The sequence below is a fragment of the Oncorhynchus kisutch genome, linkage group LG4 (assembly GCF_002021735.2).
Source record: "Oncorhynchus kisutch isolate 150728-3 linkage group LG4, Okis_V2, whole genome shotgun sequence".
Taxonomy (NCBI): Eukaryota; Metazoa; Chordata; class Actinopteri; order Salmoniformes; family Salmonidae; genus Oncorhynchus; species Oncorhynchus kisutch.
The window spans coordinates 27,989,072-28,015,096 of record NC_034177.2 but is presented as its reverse complement, the minus strand read 5'-3'; the positions used below and the strand labels follow the sequence as shown (position 1 = coordinate 28,015,096).

At 45.1% G+C, this 26,025-nt stretch overlaps 1 protein-coding gene across 2 annotated transcripts in view; it reads left to right on the top strand.

The window, feature by feature from the left end:
- The window catches only part of hydin (HYDIN axonemal central pair apparatus protein), a 67,219-nt gene that overhangs the window by 38,955 nt on the left and 2,239 nt on the right, over window positions 1-26,025 (top strand). The window contains exons 25-80 of one of the 2 annotated variants that reach the window (XM_020480698.2): window positions 732-1,020; window positions 1,561-1,770; window positions 2,053-2,190; window positions 2,382-2,556; window positions 2,647-2,774; window positions 3,053-3,183; window positions 3,284-3,420; window positions 3,524-3,651; window positions 3,838-4,032; window positions 4,945-5,094; window positions 5,633-5,872; window positions 6,022-6,148; window positions 6,438-6,590; window positions 6,786-6,956; window positions 7,043-7,216; window positions 7,405-7,604; window positions 7,695-7,814; window positions 7,952-8,135; window positions 8,239-8,380; window positions 8,525-8,687; window positions 9,096-9,311; window positions 9,525-9,974; window positions 10,082-10,291; window positions 10,978-11,174; window positions 11,251-11,433; window positions 12,374-12,493; window positions 12,597-12,756; window positions 12,960-13,132; window positions 13,299-13,497; window positions 13,613-13,712; window positions 13,870-13,969; window positions 14,081-14,249; window positions 14,352-14,593; window positions 14,712-14,820; window positions 14,966-15,170; window positions 16,742-16,977; window positions 17,079-17,230; window positions 17,320-17,515; window positions 17,593-17,701; window positions 17,809-18,042; window positions 18,149-18,510; window positions 18,746-18,906; window positions 19,013-19,107; window positions 19,230-19,443; window positions 19,560-19,781; window positions 19,868-19,994; window positions 20,163-20,328; window positions 20,485-20,632; window positions 20,784-20,994; window positions 21,181-21,402; window positions 21,518-21,687; window positions 21,924-22,122; window positions 22,216-22,374; window positions 22,576-22,856; window positions 25,249-25,468; window positions 25,610-25,822. In XM_020480698.2, the coding sequence (XP_020336287.1) occupies window positions 732-1,020; window positions 1,561-1,770; window positions 2,053-2,190; window positions 2,382-2,556; window positions 2,647-2,774; window positions 3,053-3,183; window positions 3,284-3,420; window positions 3,524-3,651; window positions 3,838-4,032; window positions 4,945-5,094; window positions 5,633-5,872; window positions 6,022-6,148; window positions 6,438-6,590; window positions 6,786-6,956; window positions 7,043-7,216; window positions 7,405-7,604; window positions 7,695-7,814; window positions 7,952-8,135; window positions 8,239-8,380; window positions 8,525-8,687; window positions 9,096-9,311; window positions 9,525-9,974; window positions 10,082-10,291; window positions 10,978-11,174; window positions 11,251-11,433; window positions 12,374-12,493; window positions 12,597-12,756; window positions 12,960-13,132; window positions 13,299-13,497; window positions 13,613-13,712; window positions 13,870-13,969; window positions 14,081-14,249; window positions 14,352-14,593; window positions 14,712-14,820; window positions 14,966-15,170; window positions 16,742-16,977; window positions 17,079-17,230; window positions 17,320-17,515; window positions 17,593-17,701; window positions 17,809-18,042; window positions 18,149-18,510; window positions 18,746-18,906; window positions 19,013-19,107; window positions 19,230-19,443; window positions 19,560-19,781; window positions 19,868-19,994; window positions 20,163-20,328; window positions 20,485-20,632; window positions 20,784-20,994; window positions 21,181-21,402; window positions 21,518-21,687; window positions 21,924-22,122; window positions 22,216-22,374; window positions 22,576-22,856; window positions 25,249-25,468; window positions 25,610-25,822 (10,285 nt within the window). Of the gene's footprint in view, window positions 1-731; window positions 1,021-1,560; window positions 1,771-2,052; window positions 2,191-2,381; window positions 2,557-2,646; window positions 2,775-3,052; window positions 3,184-3,283; window positions 3,421-3,523; window positions 3,652-3,837; window positions 4,033-4,944; window positions 5,095-5,632; window positions 5,873-6,021; window positions 6,149-6,437; window positions 6,591-6,785; window positions 6,957-7,042; window positions 7,217-7,404; window positions 7,605-7,676; window positions 7,815-7,951; window positions 8,136-8,238; window positions 8,381-8,524; window positions 8,688-9,095; window positions 9,312-9,524; window positions 9,975-10,081; window positions 10,292-10,977; window positions 11,175-11,250; window positions 11,434-12,373; window positions 12,494-12,596; window positions 12,757-12,959; window positions 13,133-13,298; window positions 13,498-13,612; window positions 13,713-13,869; window positions 13,970-14,080; window positions 14,250-14,351; window positions 14,594-14,711; window positions 14,821-14,965; window positions 15,171-16,741; window positions 16,978-17,078; window positions 17,231-17,319; window positions 17,516-17,592; window positions 17,702-17,808; window positions 18,043-18,148; window positions 18,511-18,745; window positions 18,907-19,012; window positions 19,108-19,229; window positions 19,444-19,559; window positions 19,782-19,867; window positions 19,995-20,162; window positions 20,329-20,484; window positions 20,633-20,783; window positions 20,995-21,180; window positions 21,403-21,517; window positions 21,688-21,923; window positions 22,123-22,215; window positions 22,375-22,575; window positions 22,857-25,248; window positions 25,469-25,609; window positions 25,823-26,025 lie in introns of both variants that reach the window. The other variant, XM_031822757.1, reaches the window with a different exon arrangement.

The following is a 26,025-nucleotide window of genomic DNA, read 5'->3' as shown; positions in this document are numbered from 1 at the left end:
CAAATGCTTACAAATGAGAGCAATGGGACAAGATAGAAAGCTTAAAATCCTATATTGTATAGTGAGACAAAATATGGTGGTTCCTCCTGACAGTGGTCCTCTGGAGTATATTAATTTAACCTGTTAAATTATCTTTGCTGGTGGCACGAAGTGCCATAGAATTCCCCATACAACACTGCCCCCTGCTGTTACTCCCCAGAACACCTACTCTTACTATAGTCTGCAGGCGCGACCTGCTTTGTCTCTTTCATCACCATGTCTCCTTCTATTTTGTATCTCTGTATGTATCTGTGTGTTTCTCTATGTCGCCATTTCACTACATTTCTCTCAATGTGCATGTCTGTCTCTCATTTTTTATCTGGCAACATCTGCCCGGTCCCCTTTCTTGCAAAATATGTTTTCAGTCCATTGGAGCATTTTTATTAAAATAGTTTATTAAAAAAGTTATAAATAAATAATAAAAAAAATAATAATAATAAATAAATAATAATAAAAAATAAAAAAATAAAAAAATAAATAATAAAAAAATAAAAAGTTATTAAAAAAGTTAATTAGCATTCTGTAAGGAATTAACCTCATGGGCGTACCAAGCGTGTAGCTACCGATTACTTTGTTAATGTGTCTGTTAATTGGATCCCTTACTTGATCCAAGATTAAATATCCAGTGAGTTGTTTTTATTACAGTTCAATACTGTAGATATAACATAACACATTATATACTTATTCTTCAGGGAAATTGAGGTTCCCAAACTGTTCCTGGATGAGAAGGTGGAGGACGAGAAGGGAGACCAAGAGAATGAGTCTAAGGAGGGTAAGGGCTCTCCCAAAGATCCCCTGTCAGCTCCAGTCACCCTCACTCTCATCACAGAGGGGAGGCAGAGCCAGGGGCGAGGCAGCTACAACCCCAGCAGACAGGAGATCAACAGGACCTCACCAGCACAGTGGCCAGACAGTACTGATCAGGACACAGGCACAGCAAGCCGCACTACAAAGGACCATCCCAGTGTTGGAGTGGAGGAGGTACAGTACACACTATCAGGTGCCCAGCTGATAAGCTTTCTTCTCTGTTTTGGTAGGTTGGAGTTTTGGCCTTCCATGGTGACATCACCAGGTGGTACATTAATTAATAGACCAATACGAAAGAGTTCCGAAGCTCTCTGCCAATAACAGCTAGTTTTCAGTTTTCCCCTTCCCTCCCCACCCAGACCAGACAGTCCTAGCAGAATTCTTGTTTGAGAAATTGATCTTTGCTAAGAAGCTATTTTCGTTTATTTTTCACCATTTTAATTGAAATCAGTCACAGTAAGGTACTTAATTGTTACTCAGAAATAATTTAATATTGAGATAAAATGGCTGCATTGGACCAACAGAGAACATTGTTGAATTGAATTACAGTATTGTATCAAAGTTTCTCACCTCTTATCAACTATTCCTTTGTGCATCCCCGACCCTCTAACTATTGTTCTATCCATATGTCCTTGCCTTTCTCTATCGGTCTATCATTTTTCTGACCTACTGTGTACCTCCTTATATGTCTCTCCTCCTCTCTCCTTGATGCAGGTGTTTGATATCCTACCTATATATGGGGTGCTGCAGCCAGGTGAAAGCCAGCTGGTGTCCTTCTCCTTTTACGGTCATGCTGACATCAGTGGTCAGGTTCTGGCTCTGTGTGAGGTCGAGGAGGGCCCCACATATGAAATCACACTCAAAGGAGAGGCTTCACTAGTCACCTACAGCCTGAACAGAACAGAGATAGACTTTGGCCTTCAGGTATGTGTACTATGGTCACCCTGAGGCTGTGTTAGTTGAGTCCAGTTCACTTGTGAAGGATAGAGATATCTGTGTTGGCTTTCTTTGCTTGTGTTTTTCATTCGTCCCTGTTTGGGTATGCAATGAATGCATTCAAGGCAATTGTCATTGATATTCAAACAAGGACTTATTGATTTTTTATTTTTAAAGGAGTGAATCAGCAGAATCTTATCCTTGCGGGTTCAGCATACATTGTTTGGATCCATTCCCGCTCTTCTTCTTCTTCCCTTCTTTCTCCTGCAGTTGTTTGACCATGTGGCCGAGGCAGAGATCACCCTGAGGAACACAGGGAAGGTGGGCTTTCAGTTCAGTGCTCTGTTGGGGGAGAAGGATGTGTGTGAGGACCCTCGCCCTGGACATCCCCTGGTCATCCCCAGAATGGTGAGACAGCCCACACACAGCACAGGGGATCCCTCCCTTTTACAGTCTGCTTTCTATACCAATCCTTTAGTGTAACTACATACACCCTTTATGTAGTTACTTTCAAGGGATTTTGGCAGAGCCAGATGAACTTGTGGATACCATTTTTATGTATTTTATGTAACCCTTTGTTTGTCTCTCATTACTCAAAGGGTTACATCGAGGCGAATGCAGAGCAGAAGCTTTCAGTGTACTATCTCCCTGGGGTCCCTGAGGTCTTCCACAAGACTTTCCAGCTGCAGGTGGCTTTCTTTGAGCCAGAGAGCCTCACTCTCAGAGGAGAGGGCATCTTCCCCAGGGTGTGCCTGGACCTACCCAGAGAGCTCAGTACGTGCCTTTGGTCATTGTGGAGGTCTATCGCGATACTCTAAAACTGTTTTGTTGCAGTGTGTAACTCGCTATTCTTGTATTGTGTAGATGATGAGAGATATACTGCAGTGGTGAAGGAGGCCAAGGAGGCTCTGGAGGAGGACAGGAGGGATGTGGGCATCAGCCGGCCTGCTACTGGAAATGGCCTCCTGTCAGACAAGGACTACATCCCTACAGTCAGTACCTACTGTATCACAATCACTCAGCACTTTCACCTTGATTCATGTACAGTGCATTTGGAAAGTATTCAGACCCTTGACTTTTTCCACATTTTGTTACATTACAGCCTTATTCTAAAATGTGTTAAAATGTTGTTGTTTTTTAACATAGATCTCAACATTATGATTGTCTTCATAAGACGAAACAAAGCTAATGTGTTCAGTTTGTATGGCAGACATGATACCTGTGCTGTGTGGACAGATGTGAAAATGTATTTCTGTCTCTCTGTGTGCAGTATGATACCCTGCTGCAGATGGAGGTAGAGAGGCTCTTGGTGAAACAGAATGCCATGGCTGTTGAGAACAGACAAGTGGATAATGGAGACACACCTGCGTCTACTAGCAAGTGGCGCAAGAAGCTTAGCAGGTAGGCTCACATGCAAATGCACCATCTCTCCTCCATGGCTATGCATACTGTATATGTGACTCATTACTGAAAGTGGGATCTCATTGTGTCTCATGTTTAGATTCCTCCTACCGGAGTACACACTGGATTTTGGCTATGTGATCCATGGTAGTGTTCCTAACCACATAGTCAAAGTGACAAATACTGGACCCATGTCTGTGTCCTTCCGGGCTGACCGCCGCCCACTCACAGGCACAGGTAGGTTCTCCAGTATTCCTTAAAGTAGCTACATATGGAGCTGTGTGGCTGTTTGGGGAATATTATGGATCATTTTTAACAATAGATTTGTTTTTTTCTCCAGGATTTGTTGTAGAGCTGGATAGAGTAAAGAATCTGCCATATTGTGAGACTGAGACCTTTGAAGTGAAGTTTGACCCACGTGGAGCAAATCTGAATTTAGGGGAGATAAACACTGTCATGCCTATACAGGTACAGCAGGGAAACTGTACCTTTAGTTCTCTACTTCATTATATCCTATTTATTTTCTTTAGCTTCTTGAGTGTATTTGAAGTTTTATTGTTTTTCCACCACATTAAATATTTAGACCCATCTTTTTTAAGGTCAAACAGGCTGAATGTGCCATGGTGTCATTATGCTGTGTGTTGTGATTACCAGGTGGTTGGGGGCCCTGCAGTGCAGGTCCATCTGTGTGCCGTAGTTACCATGCCCTCCCTCACAGTCTCCACGGATACGCTGCAGTTTGACAGCATCCAGTGTGGGCTGTGTCAGGTAACCACCGTCCAGCTGTTCAACCCCGAGCCTGTCCCCTGTGAGTGGAGCATCGCAGAGGAGCAACGGCCCAGGAAGAAGGTACACTACCCAACTTATGCACCAATATACTGTACTCTATTGCTATTTTAGATACTTGTGCTTTTGAACCTTTTACTGCAGTGGGCTAAATCAGGGTCACACAGAGTGTTTCTTGGTAGTCTTAAAATCTACTTTGAAGCAAAAGTATACACCTCACACACATGGTTATGGACTTAGAAAAAGAAGACAAGTACCATGTCAGATACAGAGTTGAAATGTGTTACATTTTGAGTTTGCATCCCAATATTACACTTTATATACATCACAGAATACTGAAATGTAACAAAACCGTTTAAATAGAAACATCGGATTTTCAGCCTTGTATTTTATTAATACAACATATTAAAAACATTCCACCCGTGAGGCCACTAGAGGGCGATTTGGTCATTTGACTGCAGGAAAAGTCAAACAGTAGGCAGCAACACTGTAGAGTAAAAAAGAACATGACCTTCAAATAGAGTGTGTTTAACCTAAATTATGTGCTGTTACCGTTAACACAAATAGCTAATTAAGTGCATTTTTGTCCATTATCTCGTGTTTTATGATGGATTAAAGCTTTTAAAATGGGATATTAAGGGCATTAGCTGCAAGGCTTTGGCTCATTTTTCTTCTTGTCTTGTGTCTTCAGAGGATAATTATAGACCCCAGGCCCCACACTGAGTCTAATGAGGGGCAGTCAAGCTCATCTCATTCATATTTTGGGCTTTATCTTTACCAATAAGACGTCCTAGTATTACAGAACATACCGACATCATGATACATATATTCCTCTTCAGTAATGAAGTTATCCACATAGTTATTCATTTGGGATTCTCTAATTAGTCTAGGGTATAGATATTGTATCTCTGTTATTTATGACCTGTTAATAATTGTTAAAAACTCAAGGAATATGTGTCTATGGCCTGTGTGTAGATTGACAAACATGTCCCCCTCCACCTGAGACGGAAGGCCAGATTGGAACAGTGTCCTCCTCCAGTGGTATTTGAAATGCTACCTTCAACAGGCGTGCTGTATCCTGGAGATAGAGTCAACGTCCAGGTCAAATTCAGCCCAGCCGAGGGGGTAAGGAAAACCAGGGGCCCATAACATTTCAATATATTTAAGCTGTCATGACTACAAGGAACACTGTTCTCTCATAATGACAGAAACAGTTTGACCGTGTCTCTGTCTCTTGTCTGTTCTTTTAACACTGCATGTTCACATTTGCACAATATTTCCAGAGCTCATCTTTCTCATGAATGATGGAGTCAGGTTGAGCTGGGAGACACAGATAAGAGACTAGACTCAGAGAGGGCATTATCTCTCTCTGCTGCAGTATGGATCTCCTCCATCAGATACACACACACCACACACACCCCAATGACAGGTCTGCTGCCTTAGAGTCTTGATGGTGTCTCATGGAGATTAGATGAACTAAACTAAAAGCTTTGTGAAGCCTCTACAGTACATGACTTGTTGGTCTAAGTAATGTTCTAGAGTCCGGGAGAGACACACCACAGGGAATACTGCGAGAGAGACTGTTGGCTGGGCTGCAGATGGTGTCTGGTTGCTTCCTTGGGATGTACTATAACTGTCATCTTGGATGTGTTGTTCGCCATAGAGGGCATACAGCCAGAGGCTGGTGGTGTCAGTGGCCCAAAGCACCCAGAGGATGTTGCTGCTGGCCCAGGGGCAGGGAGAGGAGCCCCAGCTGGAGTTCTCCTCCTCTGTGCTGGAGCTGGGACCCACCCTGCCATTCAGTGCTGGAGAGGAGGCTGAAGTGATCGTACGGAACCCCTGCCCCTTTCCCATTGAGTTCTACTCCCTGGAGTTTGACAATAAATACCTGGAGGAAGATAAGGTGAAATCAATTGACTGCCTCTAATGGTGCACTCTGGAAGACATGGTTCTTTTAACTCATTAAGTTATCTCCTTTGTTCCGTTTCTGTTTTCGTACCTTTCAAGCACTAAGAAAGAATGTTTGGATTTAATTTCTCCCTCTCTCTTAAGATTCTGCGTATGATGAAGGGCTATGATGTCCAGAACGTCCTGCTGTTGCCCCCACGCGCCCCGGGAGAGTCACTACCTCCTGAGATAATCGACTATTACAATGAACATAACTGTGAAGAGGAGGATGGTAGGTCTGCTGTGCAGTGAAACCACACTCTCATTCTGCAACCAGACTGTTCAATTATTTCTTATCAGGATGGATAAGACATATCTACAAAATGGGAGCCTCTGCAGTGCAGTAGATTAATATTTACTGATGGCTTACTTATTTAGAGGTCATGTATAATCCATAGGGGTGAGATCTGGGACTTACTGTGTAAAGGGCCTAGTTTGAGCTACAGTGTAAGCTTTGATTTGATCTGGGATCATCTGTAATGGAAGTTCTCACTGACGCAGAGATTTGTCTGGTTCCCCAGAGTCCAAGGCTAGCTACCCTAAAGATGAGGAGGCATCTGAGGCAGGGGACAAGGGGGAGCAGGAGGAGGAGCTAGCCACCCCACCCCTTCCAGAACGACTCGTGGAGGAGGAGAAAGAGGCAGCTCCCTCCAAGGATGGGACTCCATGTGGAGGTACTGAACAAGACCAAATATATAACATTAACATCACAACACTCAGAACAGTACAGATTACCTTGAAGAAACAGACAGAATAGCTGAACAGCTCTCACACTGCTCACAGTACACAACTTTGCCACAGGATACCTCAGACACTATAATAGTTATAGAGATCAAAGACAGCAGGTATCATGTTGCATTCTGTCACAGACCTGATCAAAGACACAGTGGAAAGCAGGACTGCCAGTGTGGGGGACCTGGAGGTCAACCCAGTGTCCAGAGCTATTGCACGCCACATGGGCATTGACCTGTCACCTGAGGGCCAGGCTGCACGAAACCGCCGGGGCATCGCAATCATTGTGCATGGGGCTCCCCTCTCAGGTAAAGAGTGGCACATCCACCAAAAGATTTCAACACTTTCAACACTCAGTTTTTTCTTTCAAGCATTTGCACATATCTCTGTGCAGGTAAAACAGGCACAGCAGTGACTCTGGCCAAATACTATGGTGCAGCGTGTCTGAACATTGATGCTGTAGTGCTGGAGGCACTGTCCTCAGGGATGACCTCTGCTGGCCTGCGGGCCCGAGAGCTGTGTGCCAAGGCTGCTATGGAGCATGCTCAGAAGAGGGTGGAGGAGGCTGGTGAGTCTCAGCTTGATGGATAGGACGTTTTTGGTGTGTCTCACTCTCTCAGCCAATGATAACTGTATCAAACAAATGGTCATTTATTGCATTAAAGCCTAACAGTATCTGTGGACGAACTAGGTTATATGCTTTGTTTGTAATTGTCTAACTGTAGGTGTAATGTTTGTGTGTGTGTGTGTGTACAGCCCAGGCTGTGGTGGAGGTGATGGGGCCTGCTGGTCAGGGTGCTGGTACTCTGAGTGTGGAGGCTGTAGCCAAACACACAGCTGAGGGCAGTCAAGTCATTGACCCCAAAGCTCCAGCCTCTTCCATCTCTACACGTAACAAGAACAGTGTTGTGGGAGGGAAGAGGATCGACGGATCACAGCCCACCGCCCCCTCAATGGTACCCTGATCATCACAATAGTGTGTATTACTATATCAAAGCTAGGACACAGTTTGTAATGCCTCTTATTAGTGCTTGCTTTCTGTGCAGGGTGGTGGCCCTATCCACCGGCAGCTCAGCATCAGTGTGAGCCAGGTGGGAGAGCTGGGCCTGATGAGCTGCCTGCTACCAGACCAACTGCTAGTGGACATCCTCTCAGAGAGAATGCAGGTGACATACAGTACTGAGAGACACAGAACCTATATGGGCCTCCCAGTCCTTGGTCTGGGATGGACCCTCAATGAATCTCCTGTGTGATCCTCGAGAGTGTTGATGATGAATGGGATGTATGTGTTGTCCCCTGGTAGCTGAGTGACTGTCACCGGGGTGTTGTGATGGATGGGCTGGAAACGCTGTACAGCCTCTCCCCCAGCAGCACCCTTCAGATCATCCTCAAGGCCTTCAACAACAGATCCTTCATCTACATGGTCAATCTCTCCAACAACTACTATGCCTTCAAAGCCAAGGAGAGGGCACAGAGAGAGGCAGAGGGTGAGGACAAGCTAGGCCAAAGGAGCTGGGAGCTGTGCTAAACTAAACAATAGTTTGAGGTAATTACTACGGTGACTGGTAATAAACACTCCTTCCGTCACAGAGGCGTTACAGAGGGAGCACGCTGAGAAGGAGAAGCTGCGCTTGCAAGAAATGGATGAGGAGGAGTATGATGCCCTGCCAGAGGAGGAGAAAGAGAGCATCGATCTCAGACACCTTGTGGCACTGAGAGAACGAAAGCGCAGGTATTGGATGAAAAATGCTTATGCACATATTAGGTATAGCAATGTGTCTGACTTAGAGAGAATGGTTTAAAAGGACTGGAATGTGAATAATTATATATGTAATTGTAGAGTTTATGTTAATGTTAATGTATGTAAATGTGATAGGGAACAAGAGCGGGCAGAAAGGGAACAGGAGGAGAGGAGACAACAAGAGGAGCTAGAGAGAGTGAGAGAAGAAGAGGAGATGAAAAAGAAAAACAAGAAAGGCAAGAAGGAGCCTGCCAAGGATGACTCATCAGGGAAGAAGAGTCAGCTTGGAGGAAAACAGGTCAGTGTTTCGTCAGATCAGCTAACTGTGTCACACGGTATTATAGAAGCATTGGAACTGTAAATCTGTATATTCTCTATTATTTTGTGTGAATATTGGCTATAGTTGAAGTGTAATCTGCATTATCTGTGACTACATATTATAATCGTTATTTATTTTTATTATTGGAAATGTGAGGACCTTTTTCTGTTGTTAATGTTTGATTGTTGTTATGTTTTTGTCTTTATCTTTGAGTTGGGGGGGTAATAGTATTTCTGTAATTGTTGATTGTCCTATTTAGAACTAATAAAAATGTCTTTAAAAAAAGCTGCATCACATGGTGCTCATTGCAGTGCATAGGAGAAGTGGTAGCATAATAAATGACATTTCTTAATGTGTTCCTCCCTTATTTCCACTTTACACTGACAGTCTGCAAGTGCCCTACGCTCAGAGACAAAACTGGACCAGCCGGTGAAAGATGGGAGAAAAATGTCCTCCTGTGCTGACGGCAAGGAGTATAAAGACTCTCCCACAGAGGGCACTAGGGAACCAGAGGAGGGACCCAAGAAGAAGAAGCCAAAAGAAGGCAAGGCAGGGGGTCAGGATGAGTCTCCATTACCAAGCGAGGACCCAGAGAGAGAGCTGGTATGTTACCCTCATAAATTCCAAGTGAAGCATAAGAACGCACAGCCATTACGTGACAAACATATTTTGAATATGAACTAGTTCCTTTCCTCCTTTTACGATTGTACCTCATATTGTTTAAACAATAGCTGACACCCAGATGAATAAAACATATTTAATAGCTGTTTAACTGGCCTGTAATTGAAACTCCTCTACTCCTTCTGTTCCCTGTAGTCTAGTGAGGGTGACCGACTGCTGCTGTCTCGGTTCAGGCTCTACGAGCAGAGCCAGCCCCAGCTTCTCCACATTCTACAGTTCTGGGACCGAGCCCAGGGTCAACTCCTCCAGCCCCTGTTCTCTGAAGACAACATCCAGGAGCCAGAGGAAATAGTCCCTGAGAGACAGGCCCCCTCTGGCAAGAAGACTAAGAAAGAGCGGGAGAAGGAGAAGGTGGAGAAGGAGAAGGAGCGCTTGGAGAAGGAGAAGTTGAAGGCAGATGCCACAGATGTGAAGATGGTGTCTCCAGCCCCTAGCCAGGCCCTTCTAGCAGTGGAGGGGTCTGAGGGAGGGGACAGGGAGGCTGCACCTGAGACTGTGCCCCACATCCTCCTTTCTGTTACTGGGAGGGACTATCTTAGCGGAATAGAGATCCTGAAGAGCAACAAACTGCCCCCTCTTGAAGAGGTATAGTAGATACTTGCAGTAATACTCTCCCTTCATTTGATATTTTATCCCTATGACGATCTTTAATAAAAAAGCTTTACATGATGTCAACTTACTCTGTTCCTCAGGTGTTGGATGGTTTAGGGCTGGGACACAAGGGCCCTCCTATCCCCCCCTCCACTATCTTCTCTGTCATCCCCTACCCTAAGAAGAGGCCTGTGCCCAGTGCACAGCAGATCACTAGTTGCTTCACCTTCATGGTGCCCTCAGTTCCAGAGGATCCAACAGGGGAGAAGAAGGATACAGACATGGACGCTGAAGCGCAAGGCTCAGTCAAGGTATAATTGGTCCTCCATGGAAAATAGCATAACCTCACACATCAAACCACTATTGCCACCATATTCACTCGTTTATTTTTTTAAACTTCTTGCTCACTTTAAAAAACACCATTGATGATACAGTAATAACACTATGTCAATAGCAGGGATGGACAACTGGCGGCCCAACTCAGTAGGGATCTCAAGTTACTGTTGAGAGTTAGAATAGTAGAATACAATTTCAAAATTCAGTTGTGCATCAGCAGTTGTTCTCTTATGTCAGTCACTTACAGTCACTCAATTTGCCCATGTCAGCATTTTTTTTTTTAGATTGGTAAGTAAGTATAGCGGCCAGCTATCTAAACTTATTAATGGTTGAATTACCACCCGGGGGACCCCCCATTGATTTTGTCAGTTACTCTCACTTAGATATCATATTAAAAACAGCAAACATTTCTCTCCACCCTATGGCAGAATGTGTAGAATTGCAAGAAATGTGTTATAAAATTGCTGAATCTTCTCTACGCCCCATGGAAGAATGTGTAGAATTGCAGGAAATGAACTCTAAAACTGCTTACATGTTTTGCTCACAAATTTGCATGTGGGTATGGATGTGGGTACACAGACCTGCGAGCCACTGCAGCCTCTCTTGGTTTAATTAATGAAGCTATTCATCATAGCCGGGTCTAACTGAATGGGTCTTACAGGAAGAAGTGGTGACCCCTACCAAAGGACGGGGGAAGAAGGCAGACACAGGCAGAGAGAGTCAGAAAGACAAGAGACGCACCCCAGCCAAAAAGGGGGCCAGGTCCAATGACTCTCGCTCCCCTCCTCTCAACGCTGTGACTCCCTTATCTGACACTGAGCATTGCCAACAGGAGTCCCAGCAGGACCGCAACCAGCGGTGAGATCATCTATACACTACATAAGAATATACACTAATGTGCATAAATGTGACTTAAATGTGTTGTTTTCTATAGGCTCACCACATTCCGCTGGAATGTCCCACCCAATGGAGAGGTGACGCTGAAGATCTGGTTCCACTCCCAATTGCCTGGCAAGTTTGACCAAACACTGAACTTTGAGTTGTTGGGTACAAAGAGACGGTACCAAATGTACTGTAGGGGCATCTGTGCATATCCATCCATCAGCAAAGATGTAAAGTGAGTATTGTTATTTGTTTCTAGAAAACATTTGTGAAATAGAACCAATTTCTATACTTAAAGATGCACTATGCAGAAGTTGCCCCATTTCCTGGTTGCTAATAGTTAGCCTAATTTCAGTTTATGTGACAAAACAAGCAAGTATAGTATAGAGAATCATTTTACTATCTAAACCGGTGTGAAATATATTTTCCATTAACCAAAAATATTATATTTTCAGATGTTTGAAGCTGGTGTACAAAACCGACAGTAAAAGACTAAAAAACAAATCTTAAGAATGGGGAGCATAGAAATAGCACACATAGAAAAGAACTAGCACTTCTTAGACTTGCTTTCAATTAGAATGAGAGATCTATAACACACATGTCTATGTGAATTTGGTCAGGTCACCCAAAAAGTTACATATTGCAGCTTTTCCAATGCAGCTGTTTTTCTCTCAATAACAAAAAATGCCAGAGTAACAAATTCAAATGGTCAAAAAGAAACAAAAATAGCTTAGCAAAGATCAATTTCTCACATAAGAATTTTGCTAGGACTGTCTGGGAGTGGTCTGAGTGGGAGGGTAAAATGGAAAACTAGCTGTTATTGGCAGAGAGGTTTGGAACTCTCTTTCTTATTGGTCTATTAGCTCATTTACTGCCTGGTGATGTCACCAGACTCCAAAACTCCATCCCACCGAAACATGCTGAAATTTCAGGCTGTCTTTTCAAACAGCTCTTACACTAAAAGGGAATTATCATAATTTTCACAATTTCACAGTATTATTCCAACCTCATTGTGTGGAAATATATATATAAAAAACACATGAAAATCACATTTTTGACTGCGCTGAGCCTTTAACTGAATTTTGTCAGAGCTGTTCTAAGTTTTATTATAGATATATATGTTTTATTATCACTGTAAATGATGTGTTGAGTGTGTGTCATTTGGTCTCTCCCAGGATGGTGTTTGCCCACAGTAAGAGGGTCCTTCAGTCTGATGAGGTTCTGCAGAAGACCTACATCATCCGCTCTGGCCTCTATGAGTTTGGCCCGCTGCTCTGTGGGAAGACCAGAGATAGGTAAGAGGATTATTTTCCACTACCTCTGTGAGTTTATTCACTGTAACTCCATAGAGGACAACATGTGTGATGTATGCCTGTGTGTTACCTGTCTGCGCCATAGGTATAAAGAGAGGAAGTATCCAGAGAACATGGAAAGGCTGGTGATACACAATAACTCCCCACTGGATGCTGAGATTCACTTCTGCTTCCAGCATGACACCAAGGCTACCACCTACCTATTGGACCCTCCCAACATGACCCTCAAGCCCAACGAGAGACAAGTAGCCAATCAGAACTACTCATAACATAGTTGAATGTAGTCAAACATACCAGGAAGGTGTCATTGTCACTAATATTATCAATGAACAGTTTCACATCCATACATTTTTCATGTTATCAGTATACAACTGTAATAACCACATTTTGTTATGAGACTTTGTATGGTAATCACAGAGTACCACGTATCCATGTTGTGCCCTTGCAGGAGCTGACAGTGTGGGCATACCCTACGAGCCCGGGGCAGATAGAGGACAGTGTGGTGTGCTGTATTAAAGAGAACCCAGAGCCAGCCATCTTCCGCTTCTCCTGTCGCGGGGTCCGGCCCGAGCTCGAGATCGAACGCAAGCAGCTGCATTTTGATAAGATTCTACTGCACAGGTCAGGGAATTAATTAATGCTGTAGTCCACATTGCACAGAACTACTGTAGTGCTTTTTAACGTGTCAGTTTCAAAGTAGAGGAATTTGTTTTTGTCATGGTAGTTTTCTGTTGATTTTCCTTTCGCCACTATACTCCATTCTCCCTGTGCTGGTTGTGAATCTCAGGAAGGACACAAGGAATCTGTGCCTGCGTAACAACACGCTGCTGCCTGCAGCATGGAGGCTGAGTGGGCTGGAGGTGCTGGGGGATGAGTTCAGTGTGTCTCAGGACCAGGGCATCATCCTGCCACACTCTGAGTTCTGCTTGCAGATGCATTTCAGAGCCATGAAGCCCATAAACCTGAAGAGAGCCATTCGCCTCGAGGTACAGTACTGGGTGATAATTCATTTGATGATTGGTATCATCATGTTGCATTATTCCTGTTTATCTCATATTGTTGTTGTGTGACTTTCTGTCTGTGTGTTGCTGTGTGTGTTAGGTGTCCGATGTGGAGAATATCCTGGGTATTGTCCATACAGAGAACATTCAGATCCTTGCTGAGGCCTACGACGTGGCTCTGGACATCACCTTCCCTAAAGGTCTTTACAGGAGTTCTCACAGACAGATACGCTTGTTTCTTTCACACATGCATCATTTTACCAGCTCCCTTTGATTTGGATGAATTCCTTTTCCTGTTTGTGAAAGGGAAATTAATGGTGTTTCCCTTGATCTACCATACGTGTGTTTGTTTTTTAGGGGCTGACGGCGGTCTAGACTTTGGAACCATCAAAGTATCTGAGGAGGTCAAGCTTTCTGTGAACATGAAAAACAAGGGCAAATATGAGATAGCTTTCAAGTGAGTATCAATAAACATACACTATCCTAAAGCTAACTGCTAATCATGTCATTTTTTTTACCATATTAAGCACATTATCCACCAGCCCTCCCTTTGCCTCCACTTTCCCAGGTTTATCCTGGAGGCCACAGACCCAGCCGTGCCAGACCTGAACCAGATCTTCACCATCACCCCACAGAAGGGCTCCCTCAACCCCAACGACCGGCCCACATGCGTCCAGTTTGTGTTCCGCCACAACAAGGAGGTGTCCATCCGAGAGCAACCAATTCTGCGCTGTCAAGTTAGTAGACTCAACCAATAAAACTTGTGAAGAGTTTCAGTAGTGTGCTGTTTCAGTCTCAGTATCCACTGGTGCCTTACAGGTGTCTGCTTTTTCTCAAAGGTAATTGAGCCAAATATTGCAGAGGGTGGAGAGACCATTGCCATCATTCCCATCAAAGTTTCAGTCCAGTCCCTCTTCTCGAAATACAACATCATGCCCTCCAGTGACATTAACTTTGGCCCACTAGTCTACGGCTGCCGCAAGACACAAACCTTCACCATAGAGAACAAAGGCGACTTTGAGATCCGCTTCAACATCAGCAGGATGTGTAAAGACCTGCCACAGCCTGCCCAGAGGAGAGGGTATGACCACCACTATGAACTCTAACCTTACTGTATCTCACTCCTAATACTTCCTCTATTTTAGCACTTTCTCTGTATAACCCAAAGTCATGGAATGCCTCTTTATGTCTCACGGCAGCATTGTGGGGAAGAGAACATCACGTGAGAACCACTCTGCTAAACCCCTCACTGGAAACAAAGTGCGGCGAACTGAATCCATCCAGAAGGACATGGGCATGTCCACTCTGGTAAGAGTTCCTCCTCGTATTACAACATACCTAGAAACTAACTTCAGCAGATGTAAATGACCTTAATGAAGATAAACATTTGAATATGGATCCATAATCCACCACTGCCCCATCCCCATGCCTCCCTCTCTTCCCCGGTGTGCAGGCCCGTTTCACCATGGGTGTGTTCTCATTGGTGCCTGGTTTTGGTACTCTGGCGCCGGGCGCTCACCAGGTGGTCACGGTAGACTGTGTGGCAGAGCAGGCAGGACGCTGGCAGGAGTGCCTGGCCCTGGACATCACTGACCGAGACCCCTTAGACAATCCAGGCGGTATCCCCTACCGGCTTGTGGCTGAAGTCTGCATGTCAGGTGTGTATATGAGTTAGCAATGGTTGAGAAGGAAATGTGATGTAACGTTACCCCTGGCCCTGAGTGCTTACAGTGCCTTGCGAAAGTATTCGGCCCCCTTGAACTTTGCGACCTTTTGCCACATTTCAGGCTTCAAACATATATAAAACTGTATTTTTTTGTGAAGAATCAACAACAAGTGGGACACAATCATGAAGTGGAACGACATTTATTGGATATTTCAAACTTTTTTAACAAATCAAAAACTGAAAAATTGGGCGTGCAAAATTATTCAGCCCCTTTACTTTCAGTGCAGCAAACTCTCTCCAGAAGTTCAGTGAGGATCTCTGAATGATCCAATGTTGACCTAAATGACTAATGATGATAAATACAATCCACCTGTGTGTAATCAAGTCTCCGTATAAATGCACCTGCACTGTGATAGTCTCAGAGGTCCGTTAAAAGCGCAGAGAGCATCATGAAGAACAAGGAACACACCAGGCAGGTCCGAGATACTGTTGTGAAGAAGTTTAAAGCCGGATTTGGATACAAAAAGATTTCCCAAGCTTTAAACATCCCAAGGAGCACTGTGCAAGCGATAATATTGAAATGGAAGGAGTATCAGACCACTGCAAGTCTACCAAGACCTGGCCGTTCCTCTAAACTTTCAGCTCATACAAGGAGAAGACTGATCAGAGATGCAGCCAAGAGGCCCATGATCACTCTGGATGAACTGCAGAGATCTACAGCTGAGGTGGGAGACTCTGTCCATAGGACAACAATCAGTCGTATATTGCACAAATCTGGCCTTTATGGAAGAGTGGCAAGAAGAAAGCCATTTCTTAAAGATATCCATAAAAAGTGTTGTTTAAAGTTTGCCACAAGCCACCTGGGAGACACACCAAACATGTGGAAGAAGGTGCTCTGGTCAGATGAAACCAAAATGGAACTTTTTGGCAACAATGCAAAACGTTATGTTTGGCGTAAAAGCAACACAGCTCATCACCCTGAACATACCATCCCCACTGTCAAACATGGTGGTGGCAGCATCATGGTTTGGGCCTGCTTTTCTTCAGCAGGGACAGGGAAGATGGTTAAAATTGATGGGAAGATGGATGGAGCCAAATACAGGACCATTCTGGAAGAAAACCTGATGGAGTCTGCAAAAGACCTGAGACTGGGACGGAGATTTGTCTTCCAACAAGACAATGATCCAAAACATAAAGCAAAATCTACAATGGAATGGTTCAAAAATAAACATATCCAGGTGTTAGAATGGCCAAGTCAAAGTCCAGACCTGAATCCAATCGAGAATCTGTGGAAAGAACAGAACTGCTGTTCACAAATGCTCTCCATCCAACCTCACTGAGCTCGAGCTGTTTTGCAAGGAGGAATGGGAAAAAAATTCAGCCTCTCGATGTGCAAAACTGATAGAGACATACCCCAAGCGACTTACAGCTGTAATCGCAGCAAAAGGTGACGCTACAAAGTATTAACTTAAGGGGGCTGAATAATTTTGCACGCCCAATTTTTCAGTTTTTGATTTGTTAAAAAAGTTTGAAATATTTCCAAATGTCTGTTTTTTTCTACAGGGATTGCATACAAAGACATTGCCTCTATTTTTGAGGAGCACCGTATCTGCAAGACCAGCACCATGTTGTACTGTGAGCAATTCCGTGATTCCATGGGCATCTATATCCAGGATGAGAACAAATTTGTTTTCAATAATGTTCTGGTGGGTCGCCCGGCCAAAGCACGCTTCCGCCTCACCAACAACGGCAAGGTGCCCTGCGAGCTGAGCCTCGCAGTTAAACCTGTCCTTACGAAGGTATGGGTGGTTTTCTGATGAACATGTTTATGAAACAGATATTGATTGTGTTTGTAGGCTGTAAGGCAGCAGGGCGAACAGTGACTGTTTGTCTGTTACAGATATCAGTGCGTAGCACGGAGGTGTTTGAGTTGACGCCTGGCAGGCTTTCTATACCCAGTCACTCTCATGCCTTTGCCATCATCACCTTCGCCCCTCAAACCATGCAGACCTACCATGCTGTATTTGAGGCCACCCTGGAGGGAGCTACCAGGTACGTGTGTGTGTGTGTGTGTGTGTGTGTGCATACCTGTGTGTGTGGGTAAACTTTTCTCTCATCATTCACTCTCCTGTATTTCCTAGTCTGCAACCCATGGCCAAGTCCAAGGTGTTGGTGTTTGATCTGATGGGTGATGGCAATCTGCCCAGTGTGACTATTCTGAGACCAGTCCTGAGGACCAGCCGTGGACACCCTCTGCTGCAGTTCAAACGTCTGCTGGTGGGCCGGGCCCAGACCCTGCCCCTGGTGCTGAAGAATGATGTCAATGTACCCGCTCAGGTTAGAACATCCTCTGTTTATATTACGTTTTTGGAACAGTGCTGTTTATACATTGGCATTATTTGACTGCTTTGCAGATTCACATTGATCTTCTGGATAAGATGGGGGTGTTCACTTTGAGAGCTGCTCCCAACACCATCTGCAGCAACATCTCCTCATCACAGATAGATGCAGAGGTCGGGACAGGTTGGTACAGTATACAACTGGTCCATGAGAAAACCAGCAGAGACACTGTGTAGAGACACTGTATAGTAATGTAAAGTTCATCCTATCCATCCTTCCTCTCCCCTTAGAGAGACAGATGGCGCACACTGTCTCGTTGGTGCTGTTAGGCGGTCAGCAGGCGGAGTTTGAGGTGGAGTTTAGTCCCGTGGTGGCTCAGAGCTTCGAGGCCAACATGCGCCTCCTAGTGGTGGACAACCAGTATGAGGAGACAGTGGTGCGGCTGCTGGGGGAGGGCTACCATGACGTCATCTCCCTGGACAACATCAACAGCAAGGCTCAGCAAAAGGAGTACTCACCAGATGGTAAGGCCTCAAAGCTTTTTAGAATGATACAGCAAAGGTGTGCATGTTTTCCACTACTTCAGGCCCTTAGTTGAATATGTGTCCCTCCCTTGTATTTTGTACCCAGGTAAGGGGGACCTGCTGTTCTTTGGAGACTGTGACGTGTCCAGGCCCTACCAGGAGACCTTCACCATGACCAACCTGAGCAGCAATAACGTGCTGAGGTTCGAGTGGCCCGCCGATGGCCCCCAAGTCTCCTTCTCCCCCCAGGTGGGCCACCTCCATGCAGGCTGTGCCAAGGAGGTGACCGTGACCTTCTGTTCAGAGCAGCCCGTGGTGCTGATCGCCCAGCCTGTGAAGTGTAAGCTGTGCAGAGTGGTGTTCCAGCAGCCAGTGGACCAGGTGCCAGACTGGGACGACCGCCTCAGGACCGTCAAGTGGGTCGACTCTGGAAAACAAGTGGGCAGTCAACAGCCTACAAAGAAGAAGGTGAAGTCACCCAAATATCTGTGACTGACCGCCCAGTCATAAAACAGCTGGGATAAAGCAGAATCTTTCATGATCTTTTTTTAATTTATAAAATGGAAACACATTTTATTTATCCAGAAGCTTTACTTGCACTGTATTTATGTGTATAATGACCCATGAAGGAATGAGAGGCAATTCAATTTAAACACTGATAGAGAGCTCAATATTAAATTGTGTGTGTCCTGTCTGTCCCCAGGTGATTGAGACAGACCCAGAGCCAGTCCATTCTGTAGTAGAGAAGTCATTCAGGGAGACGGAGCTGCGCATCAGTGCTGTGTGTGATTATGCTAAGTTCACCTGCAACGCAGAGACCATCCGCTTCAAGGACACACTGCTCTATCAGACCAGAATATTCCAGTAAGTTAATGTCTATTTGGGTTTCTGTGCCTTTCATATGTAAGTCAGAAATACAAATTATATAATTTTAGTTCCTCTAATTTTCATCATGTCCCATGGTGTGCAGGCTCCAGATGGTGAACAAAGGCAGTGTGAAGCTGGAGTACTCATGGCAGGTCCTAATGGACAGATATGGAAAAGGTGTCAACTTTGATCATGGAGGTAACTTTCAGACACTGCCTTCTGGTTTTGAGGGAAAATGTAAAAATATGCTATCAATATACTGTATGTACTGTATATCAGCAGACCTTGTAACTGACATGATCTGTGCTCTATATTTCCAGACGTTAGCCCTCGCTCCTGTCAGAGCAGTAGATTAGGGGTGAGACCTGCCAGCTCTTTGGAGAGCGTGTCATGCCTGATGCTGGGTGACCCAGACCTGCCACCCTTCTCCGTGGAGCCCAGTGTAGGTATCATCAGCCCTGGAGCCACCCAGACCTTCAGGATCAAATTCTCCCCCTTCGAGGTAGCAGAGTGTGAGGCCAGGCTGGTCTGCAGGTCAGGATTAGGAACATAGACATACACTTACAAATCAAGGCGGAGTGAATTTTTGATGTGTGCTTTCGCACTTTCATCATCTCAAATATTGTATTTATGTGTGTGTTTTATGACAGCATCCCAAACCTGAAAGATGAGCAGAGCCCCACCATGGTGGTGTGTGGTCGCAGTTTACTGCCCTACTGCCACTTCCACCTGGAGGACTCAGACTACATCAGTGGAAACAGACGTAACCCAGAACTGCGTGGTCCTCATGGGGCCCTGCCCAGGGCCCCCCTGGACCCCAACACTAGGGTCATAGAGTTCAGATCTGTGGGCATTGGCTCCTCCATCCTTAGGTGGGTTGTAGCTTGATCACTCAAGCCAAAAACATGTTCACTACTTTTGAATAGTATATTTCATTGTATCTTTTCCCCCCATACAGGCAGTTCAGCATTGTAAACCCCACCAACAAGCCTTACTCCTTTATCTGGAGATGTGAGGATGCAGGTGCCTCCCCTTTCCAATGTCTCACACCCAATAACTCCATTCAGCCTGGGAAAAAAGTAGAGGTATGGCTTGTGTATATTGTGCTTCACTTTGAGGTCCTTGATCACTGATAAAATGTCAGCTACTCTTACTGCTTTTAATGCAGCTCCAGCGAACCCTGTTCTCTGCTGTTTTACTATTTTACTGGGAGAAAATGTCAGCTGTAAAATCTCTAATTCTTCCCGCTGCAGGTATCTTTTGAGTTCCAGGCCCAGGAGCCAGATACAGTGGAGTCATTCTGGACCTTCCTGATCCCAGATCAGAACCTGTCTGTGCCCTTCCTGCTCGTTGGAACAGCTAGTGAGCCTGTTGTCTACATGGACCATGCCCATCTTAACCTGGGAAACCTGCTAGTGGGTAAGTGCAATAAAGCAACTAAGGTAGAAAATACCCACTGCACTACAATCATTATCATATGAGATCATTCTTAATAACATTATCCTAAACACAACATCAGTCTTAACCTGTGAACATTTGTTGTGACAACATGTTTCTGTGAATATGTCTCTGTAGGACACAAGGCTCACCAAACAGTGTATCTGCTGAATGGAGAGAATCAGCCCTTTCAGTTCTTCATTAAGGAAACGTCCCGTTACTCAGAGGCCTTCCTGGACAGCCTGCAGCTGGAGCCCATGGAGGGGGTGGTGCCACCTAAAGACAGGTGTGTAACTCAACTTCATCGGTGATACCCATGAATCTAATTTAATAGAATGGTGTATCAGCCTAAGAGGGACTGTCTGTAGTTATAGTTACTATATTGTCAGAGTGATACCCTTGACACAAAACATCCTCTCTCTCCTGGTGTCTTGCAGGTTCCCTGTGTTTGTGTCTTTCACCCCGACACAAGATGGAGTGGTGACCTTTAACCTGCTGGTCCAGGTGAAGGGGAAGGTCCAGCCCCTCAATATGAACATCAAGGCAGAGGGTTACAGCATGAATGCCTGTGTGCAGTGTGAGAGCACCGAGGGAGGCGTCACCGAGCTGTCTCCAGGCAACTGTTATCATCAGGTGGACTTCAAACAAGTGAGAAATGTCCACTTCAAAGCTTAAGACTCAGAAAGGCTAATTATACACCGAACTCCCCTTAAACCTTTGTTGTGTGAAGTACAAAACTCATGCAAATTCAGAGGTACTTTTTCTCCCCTTTGCCCTGTTTGAGTTTTATAATTACATTTTGTTCTCTTCCTTTTGCTTTTTGTCCTTGTTCAGGTGGAGCTCAGTGATACAACATTGTGTACCTTCTTAGTGTCCAACCTGGGGAAGTTCAGTCTGGATGTTCAGTATGAGTTATGGGGCTCGGCGGAGATGCAGCGCCACCTAAAGGTGGAGACAGACAAGGGGAGTGTTGAGGTGGGCAGACAAAGCCGCTGTATTGTCACATTCTTCCCCCTGCAGAAGTGTGTGCTCAAAGACGTGGGCCTCAACATCAAGGTGAGCATCTCATCTTAGCATCTTTGCTCTCCCTTTTCCTCCTTATATCTACTGTGTGTATGATTCCAATCTATGAATGATTCCGTCTCTCTTTCTCTCTCTCCCTTCTCTTCAGATTAAGAACGGGCCTGTGTTCAGCTGCTCCATCCTTGGTTCAGCGGTTGCCCCTGGCCTGGATTTCTCCTTCTCGAAACACAACTTTGGAATGAGCTTTATCTACTGTGCAGGGATGGTGCCAGCCACACATACACTGATCATAAGCAACAAGGGAGAGAGAGGGATCAGGTACCAGCTGATAGGTTGTCTGGCACTTTGCCTGTGTTTGAGCGACAACTTCAAAACCTAAACAAAACAGCATTTTTCCATTATCAGGCTCGCTGTCAGACCATTTAATTTCCTCTCAAACTACCTAAATGAAATGTAATGAAAAAGGCCTCACTGCACTTACAGGGAAAGGCATACTTTATATATCAATGTTTCTCATTGAGGGAGCTGCCATAGCAGGTTATTGTCCTCTCCAGTCTAGATTGTCAGTTCTCCAACACCCCATTCCTGGAGGTGGGCTTCCAGCCAGAGGTGCTGCCCCCTGGTGGGTCCATGGAGGTGCCCATCACCTTTTACCCACGGGAGGCCATGCGCTACCATGAAAGAGTGGTCTTCGAGATCAATGACTGTGCCAAGCAGATGGTCGAGATCCTAGGTCAAGGCATTGAGATGAAGGTGAGGAGTGCGTGTGTGGGAGCTTGCGTGTGTGTGTGTTCATGCTTGTGTGTGTCTTTATGCATACCTCCCCTGTGAACTTCCTGCTACCAGGTTGACTTTGAGGACCCCAGACACAAGCTGGTGAATCTGGGGGCTCTGCAGATTGGTCAGAAGATCAGGAAGGTGATTCCCCTGGTGAACAACAGCCACTCCTCTCTAACTTTCTCCCTGCTACTCAGCTCTACTGTACACACTCTGCTGGACTCCAGGGTACGCCTCACAGCCACCTCCACACCACTGACACTATTCCCTCTCACTGACACACAATAGTACAGTTGCTAGATTAATGTATATTTTGCTCAGAATTAATCGATAAAGAGAATACAGTTGAGCCAAAAAGACTGTTCCTTTTCATGGGGTTGCCATTCTAGATGTGAGTGTGATGAGACGTGTTCCTCTCCTGTACCGTAGGTGCTGTCAGTGAACCCGCCAGGTGAGGTGACCCTGAAGCCGTTTGGGGGCCGCTGTCTGGTGGAGGTGCTGTTCTCTCCCAGGCAGCGCATGGCTCCCTTCACGTCAGAGCTGCAGTTTGAGTGTCTGGGCACGGTTCGCCCCCTGCTGGTACTGAAGGGCTGCTGTCAGGGAGTGGAGGTCAAGCTGGACCAGGACTACCTGCCCTTTGGAGCTGTGGCTCAGCGCTGCAAGGTCACAAGACGCATCATCATGCAGAACACTGGAGACATCGGAGCCAGGTAGGTACTCTGACATTAATACTGAGTGATTAGTGCTTTTTGAGGTTCATTCGGTTTCGATTAAATTATTACAAAACAATCACGGTTTATTTTTTTAAGTTTTGCACTATGCACTATCTGGGTTGAATTCTGTAACAACACAGCATTAAAAAAATGTGTCCCATGATCGTAGTGACTGCCTATTACTGCTTATCACTTAATAACCATAATTTATTCACATTACTTTACTTTAATAAAATATTTCAGTTGTGTATATTACATTTGTTTTATTTGATTACTTAATTATTTCATTCTAAGTCATCTCATCTCTAGAGCTTCTTTCTATGCTGTCTGACATCACTAGTTTAACAGTTCTTCTAAGTAAATAAGGCATACTTATAAAACATGAAGAACACCTGCTGTTTCCATGACATAGACTGACCAGGTGAATCCAAGTGAAGGTTATGATCCCTTATTGATGTCACTTAAAGAAGGATTTTTAAGCCTTGAGACAATTGAGATATTGATTGCGTATATTTATTTTATTTTTATTGAACCTTTATTTAACTAGGCAAGTCAGTTAAGAACAAATTCTTATATACAATGACGGCCTACCCTGGCCAAACCCTAAGGACGCTGGGCCAATTGTGTGCCGCCCTACGGGACTCCCAATCACGGCCAGTTGTGATACAGCCTGGAATCAAACCAGGGCCTGGTGGGATGCCTCTAGCACTGAGATGTAGTGCCTTAGACTGCTGCGCCACTCGGGAGCAAATATATGTGCCATTCAGAGGGTGAACCGGCAAGACAAAGGATTTAAGTACCTTTAAATTGGGTAAGGTAGTAGATGCTAGCCACACCAGTTTGTGTCAAGAACTGCAACGCTGATGGTTTTTCACGCACAACATGGGCCAGCATCCCTGTGGAATGCTTTCGACACCTTGTAGAGTCCATGCCCTGACGAGGGCAAATGGGAGAATGCAACTCAATATTAAGAATGTGTTACTAATGGTATACTCAGTGTATATGACTGCTGAATACCAACTATCAATCAGTTAGATCATCAGTTAGATCATGTATTTTCAGGTAGAGATATACTATATATACAAAAGTATGTGGACACCCCTTTAAATTAGTGAATTTGGCTATTTTAGGCCACACCCATTTCTGACAGGTGTTTAAAATCGAGCACACAGACATGCAATCTCCATAGACAAACATTGGCAGTAGAATGGCCTTACTGAAGAGCTCAATGCCACCTTTCCAACAAGTCAGTTCGTTCAATTTCTGCCCTGCTAGAGCTGCCCCGGTCAACTGTAAGGGCTGTTATTGTGAAGTGGAAACATCTAGAAGCAACAACAGCTCAGCAGCGAAGTAGTAGGCCACACAAGCTCACAGAACCAGACCGGCGAGTGCTGAAGTGCGTAGTGCGTAAAATTAGTCTGTCCTCAGTTGCAACACTTACTACCGATTTCCAAGCTGCCTCTGAAAACAACGTCAGCACAAGAACTGTTCTTTGGGAGCTTCATGAAATGGGTTTCCATGGCCGAGCTGCCGCACACAAGCCTAAGATGACCATGTGCAATGCCAAGTGTCGGATGGAATGGTGTAAAGCTCGCTGCCGTTGGACTCTGGAGCAGTGGAAACTCGTTCTCTGGAGTGATGAATCAGGAGCTGCACAGAGCCCTGACCTCAACCCCATCGAACACCTTTGGGATGAATTGAAACGCCGACTGCGAGCCAGGCTTAATCTCCCAACATCAGTGCACGACCTCACTTATGCTCTTGTGGCTGAATGGAAGCAAGTCCCAGCAGCAAAGTTCCAACATCTAGTGGAAAGCCTTCCCAGAAGAGTGGAGGCTGTTATAGCAGCAAACTGGTGACCATCTCCATATTAATGCCCATGATTTTGGAATGAGATGTTCGACGAGCAGGTGTCCACATACTTTTGGTCATGTAGTGTACCTTGCGAGGCAACTGCTCTCTATCCCTCTCGAGCGCACGTTTTTCTCTCATCTCTCCATCTCTGGGCCCACACAGACCGGACAAGTAGGCACGTAATGGATTATGTAGTTAATTACCACGTTTTCTGCACTAAACTATGTAGAATATTGGCCTGTTTGAAACTTCAACGCCATATTACATCACACAGTTGGGGCTTGATCTGATTTCTGTAGAGAAACTGCGCATTGAGCTCAGAAACCCCCGAAATAAATGGAATTCAAATAATTGAACCGATGTCAGTCAATGATAAAGTTGAATACTTTATTAGATACTGTATGCTCTCCTATTATTGATGGTCATAAAAATGTAAACGTATGCTATGTTACTGCTACATACTTATACAATAGGTAATAATGGCCATTATCTAGCATCCGTTGTATTGATGTATCCATCCTTGTGACTGTGTCAGGTTCCAGTGGGAAATGAAGAGGTTTGGCAGAGACTTCTCCATCACCCCTGTAGAAGGCTACATCTGCCCCGGCATGGAGGTGCCTTTTGAGGTGACCTTTTCCCCTGTGGAGCTGAGCCATGAGCTGAGATATGATGACCTTCCCTGCTCTATAGAAGGAGCCAAGCCCATCAAACTCACCCTGGCAGGCTCCTGTATCCTACCCCCGGTCACCAAAGAGGTGAGGCTGCTTGGAAATCTCTTTAATATGTGCATGTGCACAATATAAACCCAAAACCTGCATAGAAAATGAGACCTGTGTTTAATAATGATTGTTTCCTATCGCTTGTTCCCCTTTCTCTACCCGTCTCATTCTTCACAGGTGTTGCATTTTGTGTGTCAGGTGCGCTGTCAGCACATCCAGTCACTGACCCTGTCCAACCGCACCAACCAGCGCTGGACTCTGAAGCCTGTGATGGAGGGGGAGCACTGGAGTGGCCCTCCCTCCTTCATCATTGAGCCCTACCAGCAGAACAAGGCCTACGAGATCACATACAAACCCATGGTCACGACCGCCGATGGCAAGAAGCATCTGGTGAGACACTTTCACTGCAGCGCTTTCTTGGCTCTAGAACAGACTGAGCATATTTGTAGTGTGAAGAACCTTGAATAGGATGGCAAATTATTATTGTTGCCGACAATTAACATATTTTAGTTTTAGTCAAATAGTATGTTCATATGATACAGCATATTATTGCATTATGTACTATAGATGCATCCTGTGATTTGTCTCTGTTG